Raw genomic sequence first — 12,820 nt, 5'->3', positions numbered from 1 at the left:
GCAGAAGGCTAGGCTCCCACTCTTCATCCGAGTGTCACCTTCTTCAGAGTCCCCTTACCCCACGCTTACTCAAACGAGGTGCCCTTGCTCCGCACTCCCATCACACCATCTTCCCTTGTTGCCACCGGCTTCTCACTCACAGCTAGTTAGTCTGCCTCACTAGACTGCAGGCTTGCTTGGGTGTGCACATCACACTGTGTCTCTAGTGCCTGGCACATTGATTTGCTTCCCAAGTATGTTATTTTTACCAGAGAATACCAACCGCAGATGACTCCTTGGCGAAAAGAAGCAGGATAATGCATTTGCACCTACTTGAGTGTGTATCTTGACCCTCATGCTGCCCAGTTTATACAGCCAGTAAATAGTGGGCATTAAAATGTACCCCTTAAAGGACAGAATGCTTGCGGCAGTAGCTGTCAGTGCCCCCAAGCACTGTGGGAACTCCTCCTTGGGAATTACCTTTGCTTTTAACCTCAAAGGGCATCACACACACTGGATTGATGGGATTTAATGACCTTTGGCCTTTTCCGAAGTCAAATTCACCCTTGCACGAGAAAGCATTTGCACCCTGAGGATATCCAAAACCCTGTGCTGTAAGAGTAAATCCCACAGTGATGCTGTCTGAAGGGCTAGGAAGAAACTTTGCATCCTCATGCCTAGGAGAGGGCTGAGGAGAGCACTGCAGTACATGATGAAGGAAGAAGATCCCATTTATGTGACTAGAAATGTGATTGGGGGCAGAAGGTACAGATGAACTAAATGGAACATATGCCAGAATGTGAGAAATAATTTGGGGTTTGTAAAAGTGGGGAGTGGCTGTCATCGTCCCAGCACAGGTGTGTGGGTGAGAGTGTAACTGCAGGGACTGACCCGGCCCCTGAGCAGCCGGCAGGACACAGAGCAAAGCTGTGCTGCTGCCACGGGTATGTCTACAATATCAAGTGACGGGCTTTTGTCTTCCGTTCCACAGCTCCCTTCTCCGAAAGCAGAGACGAAAAAAGGGCATAATGGCGGGAAAAGGGGTCAAGTAAGTATACGTATTTGTTTAGCACACTTCTGTAAGACCTAATTTATTTTTATATTCCCTGTCCCTTTTCTTCTCCCATAGTCATCTTGCTCCAAAACAGGGCGAAAACCAATGGAGAGTATACCATGATCTTGCTCCAAGAGCACTGACTAAGGCAGCTCCTGGAGTTGGAATATAATTGGGCCCCTGCCTCTCCAGTAATGCTGGCAGTTGTCTGGTCATTTGGAATCCCGGAGGGCTCAGAGAGGCATTTATGAGGAATAGGATTACATTTGAAACCCTATAGGTGAGGTGTTGGGAAGCTGACTCTCTGGTAACTAGCTGAAAGGCATAAAGGGTATTTTAGATTTTAATTTTACTACTACCAAAGAGAGAACATAAAGGCACAAAAAGATGGCCATTTCTTCTGTCTGGTCCCTCAAAGGCACTGAAACACTGTTTCAGATGAACCATAGCCAGAACTCAGGTTGTGTCAGGCAAGTCAGGCAAAGGAGCCTTCTTTGAAAATCGGAAAATCAGCCACAGGGGCTGGGAGAGCCTTGGGAGACCGACTGGATATGGTCAATCACTTTGATGGTGATGCGAAGTGCTATGCTAGATACACCTAGTGAATCCTTAAACTTTCAGCAATATAAATAGAAGGGCCTACAGATAATGCCAATGAGGGAGGGTGGTCTGCAGCTGCAATATTTGCTCTCAAGCCTGCAATCTCTATCTTACCTACCCTGAGGCCAGGGACTTCAGAGCCTGCTGAGGTCAACAGCAAGAAGGGCTGCTAAAGAAAGGGGAGGGCTTGGTAGAGATCAAAATTAAGTTCCTCCTCAAAATTTGGGGAGAGAAGAGAGATATGTGAATAAATAAGGCAGTAAGTAAAAGACTTAACAGTTGTATATGTGGGAATGAGAAAAGCATGCTCACATTAGGTCTTGCAAGAGAGGTCAGGAATGGTCAACTAGTAACCAAATCTCAGTGTGTTCCCCTTGTTGCAGCGAGGGTGTCTCATGAGTTCTAAGAAACTAACTTAGACCAAGATCAGCCCCTTCCCCAAGTTCAGCTTTACTTTTTTTTTTTCCTGCTAGAAACAAGTTAGATTCTAGATTCTAGAGAGGCAGCTGCACCAGTTATGGGCATAGACTCTACAGATTAAAATCTGTTCCAAATTACTTAACTCTCTGTAAAATGGAGAAAGTAATAGCACCTACTTCATCGAGTTGATGTAAAAAGTAAATATTTATTTTATATAAAGTACTTACAGAAAACAAATCTGGGATTTAGTGATGCTTTCATAATTTAGAAGATTCTGTAATGAAACTCTTTAGTTGATACATGCACAAAAATTTCCCCAGCTATTCCTTTGTTTGCTGAATAAAAATAATAAAAAGTTTCTCTCATGGACATTAAAAATGTTGGATAGTTCTTATAATTAGCTGGTGTTATCACCAGTAAACATGGAATATTTGTACCTGGGTTAATGTTTGCTCTTGAGTTTGGTAAACACACACACATACACACATACACACACACACCCCTACACACCTTACACCCTCAGAATGCCTGCTGTCGCTTCACCTTATACTATAACTGCACAGGAGAAGTTTGCAACGAGAGCACGTCAAGGCTGACCTTGCAATAGAGGCATATGGCTGCTTTCCCTGGGGTCATGTGAGTCCTCAAATCCTCTTCTGCTGAAATTCATCCTCAGTGGTGCATCCTTTTAGCTGAAGTCTTCAATCCTTTTTAAAACACAGCCTTTCCTGAAGGAGGGTTTCATTTTGAGCTTTAACAGTCATGCCCTTCTAAAGGAAAATGGAACACAGAAGAGGGCACTCTGGAGAAGGGACTGGAGGAAGAAGACAGACAGGATGGATGTTTCCAGCAAGAGCGTGGAGATCCACCCATCTGGTGGTTGTAGCTCAGATTAGGCCCGTGTACAACAGCAGAGCCGGTGAAGAGAGAAAAGTGTGCTCTCAGATCAAACTTGAAAACCTCAGGAGTAGCAAAAATATTCCCAGATACTACAGATAAATCATGTGTCCAAAAGACTCAGGAGATGAGTGGGACCCAGAAGTAGGATTTATTGGGACTTGAGGATTCCCTTTTTCCAGAGCTGTGTCTGGTTGGGAGCTGTGCCTGTCACAGAATGTCCCAAGCACCTTGATCCTGTTCTTGTGCTCTTGCAGCCGCAGATCACTGGCAAGATGTCCCATCTTGGCTGTTTAACCATTAACTATGACACCACAGAGCAGCCGCTGCTCCTAATACAAGGAATCTGTGCGAACCTGGGGCTGGAACTGGGAACAAATCTGCATCTGGCCATCAACTGTGCTGCACAGGAGCTGATGGACTATGTAAGTTTTCACTCTAGAACTTTCGCTTTTGTGAAGGTTCCTTTATTTTTAAATTAGTACACAAAAGAAAAGGTGAACTGAATATTTCCCAAACAGATCCTTTGTTTTTTTAAATTAATATTGTATGACAGGGTCACATATGAATGGAATTGAGGAAGCCAAATTAGCCAATGACCAGAGAAAAACATAGCCACATCATTTAAAAAATTAGTAACAGAAAATTTCTTAGTAAAATTACATATACAAATTCTGTAATAAAAATGATTTAAATGGGTTGCTTACATTATAATTATGAAAGCGACTGAAAAATTAATTTGGCAAACTGGTATTTTCTGCTGAGTGCAATAGGTTGGATAATGCTGAATTTTTTAAGCATGAAAAGTAGATCAGTTATAACTGAGACTTGATAGGCCCTCCTAGAAATGTGGTTCTTGGAGTTTATGCTGTGGACTCACTGGAGGGAGTTATTTTACAAAGAGAATAAAAAAGTCAAACCAAGAAGCAAACAAGTTCATAACAGTCCTCACTTCCTCCAGATAATGCACCAACAATTAACCTTTAAACGTGGAAAACTGGTATGTTAGGAAAACTCTTAGAAGTTTTCTGTCTCAGACACATACACGTACTTCCCATTTTCAAAGACACAAATGCCCAGTTAACGTTCTGTAAAATGCCCAGCATATTGATATGCATTTATGGTGACTTGATAATTAATGTCAAATTCAGGAGATATGAATAAATAGGATTCTGCTTTAATTTGAGATTCTTAAATTAACTACAAAAGAAATTTTGAACAATGTATAGAACCCTGAATGTTGGCCAATTTCTTAAAGTACTTTACTTTTCTAAAGAAACTAAGCACATAAGGGAATGTTTAAAATAATTTCCTATTCTTCATGGGTAACGACTGGTTTCTAGGCATACCATTAAGAAAAATAATTGCATGTTTTCATCAGCAATGTGTACCAAGAACTATGAATATACTGACTGGCTGGGACTAACTAGAATGGGTATATATTGCTGATCTTCAGTAAAATGTATTATATTAGCTTGATATCAGATAATTCCTACCCTAATGTTAGTTAAGTCATTAGCACTTCCTCATTGACAAGATACAATTTTTAAGCTTTGCAGTAAGGAAACTAAAGTTCTTGCTGCTTTTTAATATGGAAAAAAAAAGCATATAAAATCCCTTCAATTATGAACTTCTAGGGAACCTGCTTAATTCCAGTGGAATCCATTCTATTAGCAGCAGCAGCGGAAGGCATTAGCAAACCAAACAGCCACTCAGTTCCATTCTGCCTTCCTCCCAGGACCTAAATATCCCAGGTGCCCTTTTGTCATTGTCCTTTTTCCCTTGCATTATAATTTTTGACATGTCTACAATATTATTTTGAGTGCCAAAGGTATATATATATATGAGAATAATAATCTTCGTTTTAATCATGAAATATTTTTATCCGTATCTCCATTGGCCAATATGAAAAACACCAATATACTCAGTGTTCACAAACTTCAAAAATGCCAACATCACATCTGTTTTAATCAGAAAAACATTAAACCCACAGGAGACCCATTTCTCATGCTTTACTTAGCATACTCTCCCTTTTGAATTCATTTTCCTTTCATGGAGATGAATCCCTTGAATGTTAAAATTTCAAAATACTTGTTTTCTAAACTTTGTGAGAAAATAAGATGTTTTATTCTAACAGTTATTTCAATACAATTGTCAAAATTTCAATTTGAGTCTTTCATCAAATAAAGAAGCAGGGCAGAACTTCTTTTCAACAGTGTTGACATTAGCTTGCTCTGTTAAATATTATAAAACTATCCCTACAGGAATGTTATCCACCTATTCATTTACTCTTATAAATGGTAGTTAATTAAAATGAAAAATAATATTGGAAATAATGGGGATTTTAAAAATTTTCTCTAATAAAGCTGTACTTTTTATTGATTAAAGAAATACACACACATATATATGTATCTATCCCAGGTGCCATCCCTAAAAATATGTGGGAGGAAAGGTGCTTTGTTTTGCTGAAAGATATAATCATCCCTGTTTATATCTATATTTAATGACCTGGAGACCTTCCAGGTTTCAAAAGAATAGGGTTATACTCAAATTCCACCTTCAAGACAATATTGTTACGTCTAGACGTTACATACTACCTGAGAAAGAAATGTCTTCACATAAGTCACCGTACATTTCATATTGGTTGTTAGTAGCTCAGAAGCTTAGCCCTGGTTTCATATTCCAGGACATTCACAGGAGGAGAAACAGTGATTTGTTCACTACAAGCTGAAAGACAGTGGGTTCTAGTGAGTGGGCAAATCTGCATTGCTACTTGATTTGTTGTTTGATAAATTTTTGGTGTTGGCAGCTGGGTATTCTGGCACCACATCATAAACCTAATTTAGACATTGTTCCCTTCCCACTCTGTACCTGTTGTGTGTTTGTGCAAAAGGCATTATCTGAAGCCAGTGGGATGAGCTCTGTAGGTCATCACGAGGAATGAGAATCCGATTAAGCACAGCTGTTTCTCTTTAAACAGTGACTTGATTTCCCCCAGGTTAATATTTCACAGATACTTAAAGTAAAATGCAGAGATTTCCCAGGTGAATGTGACCCAAAAAGAATTGGTTTACAGTCTTTTATAAGATTATCTGAATTTGAATCACGTCTTTAACATTTGAAGAAATCACCATTTATCTTCTAATAATTTCCTTGCACGTATCAGAGTAAAGGGAAGTATGAAGTGATGATGGGAACATACAAAAATGCAGCTGAGATGGTTGACCTGTATGTGGATCTGATCAACAAATACCCTTCAATTATTGCCTTAATTGATCCTTTCAGGAAGGAGGTAAGCAGGACTCATCTTAAATTTTATAACAAAACATAGATCAATAAAATCTCTCTTTTTTTGACCTTTGTCATTCAAAACATGTGGCCATTTGGAGTAGCTGACTTGTTTTATTTTGGCCTTTATGAGAAAAGGCACCTACTAAGCAAATGACCAGCAGAAACACAATTACATAGGAGTATAACTGTTTAGGGAATGAAACAAGCACTTAAGGAGTATGTCTATATTTACAAGCAACCTAACTGATGGAGGCTGAGCCCACTGTGCTAGCTGGTACTTCAATAGGTTATACATATAGCACTTTTTATGTGCTCTGGAAACTTCTACTAGGCCAAAGATTTTTAACCTAAATCCAGTTACTACATATGTATAAAAGTAATAAAACCATATTTTTAAAAGTTTTGCAGTTTTGAAGTTTTGTGATCTATTCAAACTAATGCATCTGAGAAGTGTTTATGTGCCATAAAAGATCATCTTTCCTCCTAACCCACATAAAAGATCATCTTTCCTCCTAACCCACTTAAAACAAAGTCCAAAACTTTAAATCTTGATTTTATGAATTTGAGAACCATTAGATATATTGAACAGATATACAAAACACTATTTTATCCTATGCGATAACTCAGCTATTTAAATTGGGGGGGGGTGGTTATATGAGTGCTGGATCTCATTTGGAGTTCCGGGGGTATCTCGGTCCCAATCTCTGTATCTTTCTTTCACTCCCCATGCTACACGATAGCACTCAGGAAAGACCCATCAAAGTGTTAATGTTGCCAGATCTGCCTTTTGATGAGACTGTCTTGAAGCTCTGACCACAGCTCTTTTTAACCTGATAGGATGTAGCTGCAGGGGCTGTTTTAATGGAATAGGTTGAATTCTGGTACAATGGCTGGGAGAGGACTCTGTATATCATTTCCATTTTGAAAACATTCATTTGATATGGTGATCTCTGCAATAAAAATAGGTGGCCTTAGTTTGCCAGACTGCTATGACAAACCCTACACAGTGGGTTTGCTTAATGACAGGAATGTATTGGCTCACGGTTGAGAAGCCTTGAAGTCCAACATCAAGGCATCAGCAAGGCCATGCTTCCTCCCCCAAATCTGTAGCATTCTGGTGCTGGCTGCCACAGTTCCTGGCTTGCATCGCTGCCTCCCAACCCCTGGCAATCTCTTTTTCCTTCTACTGCTCTTCTTGTTTCCACCGACTTCCGACTTCTCCCTGTGGTCTTTTCTTTATCAGGCTTCCCATACTAGGGATTAAGGGCCACCCTAATTCAGTTAGCCATGTCTTAACTAATAATAATATCCCCAAATGTCCTATGTACAAATAAATTCTCTCCCACAGGAACATGGATTAAGGACATGCCTTTTGAAGGGGAATATCATTCAATCTACCACAAGGGGTGGGGACAAAGAGGGAATAGAGCCCTTGCTGCCTTTTTTCTTTCAGTGATCTTTTACCAGAAATAACAGCAAAATCACATGACCAGCTAGTCTTCAGCAGCATTATGAATCATACAGGGGATGGGAATAACTTGGGTTTGAAGAATGCCAGAATCAATGAGGAGAATAGCACTTAATATCTATTAACATTTTCTTCACTAGATCTTTAATCTAAATCACTTCAGCTTTCTGTCCATGAAGCTTGTTAATTTCTGTGGCTGTGGTAGCAGGCATCCTTCAGCCACAGATACAAAAGAAAGTGGTGCTTTGTGTCTCAGAATAGTCAGTATGTGACTATTCTGGTTTGCTAATGCTGCCTTTTTGCAAAACACCAGAATGGATTGGTTTTTATAAAGGGGGTTTATTTGGTTACACAGTTACAGTCTTAAGGCCATAAAGTGTCCAAGGTAAGGCATTTACAATAGGGTACCTTCACTGGAGAGAGGCATGGCATCTGGAAAAACCTCTGTTAGCTCAGAAGGCACATGGCTGGCATCTGCTTGCTCCAGGTTGCGCTTCAAAATGGCATTCTCCAAAATGTCAGTGTCAGCTTCCAACAGCCATCTTCAAAATGTGTCTCTTACCTGCAGCTAAGAGCTCCTTCTATCTGAGTTCTTATAGGGCTCTAGTAAACTAATCAAGGCCCATGCTGAATGGGCGGGGCCACGCCTCCATGGAAACAACCTACTCCAAAGGTTCCAACTCAGTCAACGCTAATACATCTGCCCCCACAAAATTGCATCAAAGAACATGGCTTTTTCTGGGGGACATAATATATACAAACTGGTACAATGACTTTATATGCTATGTGATTCCTAGTGTTTCGAGATCATGTTCAATACATTATAATGATCACTTCTTAAATATTCACCCAGGATTCTGAACAGTGGGACAGCATCCTGAATGCTCTTGGTTCCAGGTGTTACATAATTGCAGGAACTACATCCAAAAGTATCTCTAAACTTCTAGAGGAAGGAAACAGCAGCAGCCCCAAAGCCAGTGGGCTGATCATAAATCATACAAATCAAACTACGATGTCTGACCTTGTGGAAATAACCAATCTCATTGAAAGTGAGTAAAACTATAGACTTGAAAGATCCATAATGAACTTAACTTGGTTCTACAAAAAGTCAAAAATACGTAGTATTTCACAGTTAATACAATCATTGAATAACACTTGGAAGAAAAAAAAATTCCAACCAGTTGGGAGGGATTTGGTGCTGGAAAATAACATGCAGCCTACTGATTGACCTCAGTGCTGCAGTCTGTCAGCTCATCCCCGTCACCAAGGGCCACCACTGTCAGCTTCACAGTAGGGAACGCCTTTCTGCCCCTTAAGCATAGGACCAAGGCCTGATTTATTCTGAAAGGGTATAGCTCTAAAAACATTTACCAGTTTGTTTGGAGCCCTGAATTTGGAATACAGAAAAACTTTAGGGAAACCTAGAGGGACACCCTAACCCTTACTGCTGAAGAAGTCTCCAGGTTTGAATTATGGACCATGGGATACCTGAGAACCCATTTGCCTCAGCCAGGTTTCCAGGCACAATGCAGTGTTCAAGCTAAGGAGAACAGCTTCCCACCCACAGAGGCAACGCTTCAAGCCCAGCCCAAGAGCAGCAGAGATAAATGTGGTTAGTCTGCATCACATTGCTAAGCTATTGGAAATTCTCTCCTCTTATTTATTCTCACTTTATGCTCCAGATTCATTTCCTCAGCATCCCAAGAAGAGGGACCCGAGCTCTTTCTTCCACATAGACACAGCTGAAGTATATAGTAAGGATGTAGTATTTACTCAATTGAAAAGAAACTTAGCTACTTGCCATATACTCAGACACCAGTGAGCCATCTTAATTTGCATAAACTTTGGGAAGTCTAGGAGGGATCCAAGTTTAAGAACCAGATCATCCACTGCAAGAAGCAGGTCTGCTTCAGCAGTTACGAAAGCAGGCAACAAGAAGATCCAGGCAGAGGCAGATAGTTTTCTATCAGTACAGAGACCTTGGGGCCAGGGTAGGTTCACCACCAACAGGCAGCATTGAGAGGCAGGCAGGCAGGTGGGCGGGTTAGAAGCAGGGCCTTAGCCATCAACTGGGGATTCAGGAGAATGCCAGGCACTGGGGATCGGGGCAGGACAGGTGAAAAGCAGGGCTCCAATGCTGGCGGGTCTGGGAGGCCAGAGGAGAGAACCTTTAATTAGTGTCAGTGGGTCAGGCATTTTGGAATTGGATTTAATCCTTACAGCGACCCTGAGGTCAACATTATCATTTCCATATTACTAAGGAGGAAACAAGGCTTGGAGAGGTGAGGTAACTTTCCCACAATGCCTCCCCCCCTTTTTTTTTATTAAGGTGAAATTCATATAACATAAAACTAACCATTTTAAAGCGAACAATGCAGTGGAATTTAATACATTCACAATGTTGTGCAACCACCACCTTTATCTAGTTGCAAAACAATTTCATCACCCCAAAAGGAAACTTTATACCCATTAAGCAATTATTCCCCATATCCCCCTGCTCCAAGCCACTGGCAGCCACCAATCTGCTTTTTATCTCTTTGGATGTATTTATTCTGGATATTTCATGTCAATGGAATCATACCATATGTGACCTTTTGTGTCTGGTTTCTTTCACTTAGCGTAATGTTTTTGAGGTTCATCCATGTTGTACCATGCATCAGTACTTCATCCCTTTTTATGGCTTAATAAAACTCCATTGGATGGATATACCACATTCTGTTTATTCTTCCACGTACAGGCATTTGGGCTGTTTCCACCTTTCGCCTGCTGCAAACAGTTGTGCTATGAACATGTGTGTGCATGTATGTGTTTGAGTGCCTGTTTTCAATTCTTTGGGGGGTAATATCAAGGAATTGCTGGGTCATATGGTAATTCCATGTTTAACTTTCTGAGGAACTGCCAAGCTGTTTTTCCAAAGTGGCTTCACTGTTTTACATTCCCACCAGCAATGCTCAAGGGTTCCAGTTTCCCTACATCCTTCCTAACATGTGATTTCATTTAAAAAAAATTATACTTATCCTAGTGAGTGTGAAAGTAGTATTGCATTATGGTTTGACTTACATTTCCCTAATGACTGATATTGAGCATCTTTTCAAGTGCTTGTTGACCATTTGTTTATTTTCATTGGAAGAACGTCTATTCAAGTCTTTTGCCCATTTTTAGATTGTCTTTTTGTTGCTGAGTTGTAGGATGAATATAGAGATATATTCTAAATTATTTTATATATATGTATAGTTTATATATCTGTATATTTTATATATGTATAGTACATATATATTTAGTATATATGTATATTTAGTATAAATATATGTATACTAAATCCTTATCAGTTACGACTTGCAAATTATTTTCTCTCTTATTTTCACTGTGATAATGTACTCTGATGCACAAAACTTTAAATTTGATGAAGTCCAATTTATCTTTTTTATTTTGTTGCTCATGTTTTTCGTGTCATATTTAAGACTCCATTGCTCAATCCAAAGTCATGAAGATTTACCCATATGTTTTCTTCTGAATTTTATACTTTCTGCTCTTACATTTAGGTAATAGATCCATTTTGAGCTAATTTTTGTGTGTGGTGCATGTAAAGATCCAGTTGTCCTGGCACCATTTGTTAAAGAATCCATTCTTTCCCCATTGAATGGACTTGGAATCCTTGGTGAAAATAAATTGTCCGTAGATGTATGGGTTTATTTCTAGATTCTCAACTCTATTCCATTGGTGTGTGTGTGTTTGGATGAGAATTCTTAGTCAAATAATTGATTCTTTACAGGGAATTTGTTAATCTCTGGCAAATTTTAAATTTTGATCCCAGAGCCTTATATATTTGCAAATTGTTTCTAAGCTATATAAAATTGAAAATAATTTCTCTGCTTATAGGCAAGAAGTACATCGCTGTCTTTGGAAGCACAGAAGGCGAGTCATCTGATGATAGCCTTGTCGATTTGGTAAGTGCTGAAAGCTGGTCAATTGCAGAATTGCCAAAACCCTGCTTTTAGCACGAATTGGTATTTCAGAGAAATGCAGTCTTTGGTGGAAAAAGTCATGTAACCTTTTATGAAATAGACTTGCTTCCTCCCAGACAGCTACCTTTTGCAAAGAGCTAATCTTTGAACTTTTAAAAAGAAGAAAGATTGAAGTCCAGGAAAAATGATGGGTACACTTAAATGACTGGGTTGTTCACTTCCAATCTTACCTCCTAAAACGAAGTGAGAAAGGCCAGAATGTTCTTAGATAAAATCAGCATGCTTACATACCAGTAAAGCACCTATGTATAGCCACACTATTTCTTCACCTTTTGACACTTTCGGCATGTAGGAAGGCTACTTTACTTGTGTAAAGATAAAAACTAAGTTTATATATATAAAACACACACCCCTACACACACCATGACAAAGTTCCTTTCTCTCTAAGGAATTGTTTGTTTAGCAAAACATGACTCCACTATTTAAAGAAAGCTCTTTCTCCCCCTGAAGGCCGTTGGACTGGGTGTCCGGTTTATCAAGTTGGGAGGTCTTTCTCGCGGCGAACGGGTGACTAAATACAACCGCCTTTTTACTATAGAGGAAGAACTTGTCCAGAATGGAACACTGGGTATGCGCTGCTTTCTTGCTTTGTTTTCACTTAGCCATGAATAAGAGAACAAAGATGGGAAGAGGCGGAATAGAAACCCCTCGGCAGGAGGGCAGGGGAATCCGAAGACTAAAAATAAGTGCTGACAAAACTAGGATGGCATTTGCCACAATGTACATTGTTGTCCTAATGGATTATCTATTTACCTGAATGTTTAAAACTCTAGCCCTTTTTCTTGCGGAATAGGCTGCATGATGCTTTTCAATAGAATCAATTGATTGGAATCTCCAAGCCTACCTTTTGTTATGGTCCAAATTATACCAAAGGTTTTTCTGCACAGCCCATGAAAGCTAAAGGCAGATATTTTCCTGATGGTTCTTGGAAACAACTCATTTTACTTAAAACAAGTAGGCAGCATGTTAATTTTAACATTGTGCCTTGAAAGGCTAAGGTCTCAAGAGAAATAAACCAATCCTTTATGAAATCAGACCTTTGTAAATTTCAACAGGTAGTATAGCACATGTGTACTATCTATGGGA

General features: G+C 39.6%; 1 protein-coding gene across 4 annotated transcripts in view; it reads left to right on the top strand.

Moving 5' to 3' along the window:
* The window catches only part of ENO4 (enolase 4), a 28,457-nt gene that overhangs the window by 11,822 nt on the left and 3,815 nt on the right, over positions 1-12,820 (top strand). For 3 of the 4 annotated variants that reach the window (XM_037804304.1, XM_037804303.1, XM_037804302.1), the window contains 6 exons: positions 971-1,027; positions 3,208-3,375; positions 6,117-6,242; positions 8,563-8,758; positions 11,589-11,656; positions 12,185-12,302. In XM_037804304.1, the coding sequence (XP_037660232.1) occupies positions 971-1,027; positions 3,208-3,375; positions 6,117-6,242; positions 8,563-8,758; positions 11,589-11,656; positions 12,185-12,302 (733 nt within the window). The remainder of the gene's footprint in view (positions 1-970; positions 1,028-3,207; positions 3,376-6,116; positions 6,243-8,562; positions 8,759-11,588; positions 11,657-12,184; positions 12,303-12,820) is intronic. The other variant, XM_037804305.1, reaches the window with a different exon arrangement.

The sequence above is a fragment of the Choloepus didactylus genome, chromosome 15 (assembly GCF_015220235.1).
Source record: "Choloepus didactylus isolate mChoDid1 chromosome 15, mChoDid1.pri, whole genome shotgun sequence".
Lineage (NCBI taxonomy): Eukaryota > Metazoa > Chordata > Mammalia > Pilosa > Megalonychidae > Choloepus > Choloepus didactylus.
Note: the sequence above shows the minus strand (reverse complement) of the source record. Positions and strands in the feature narration are given on the sequence as shown.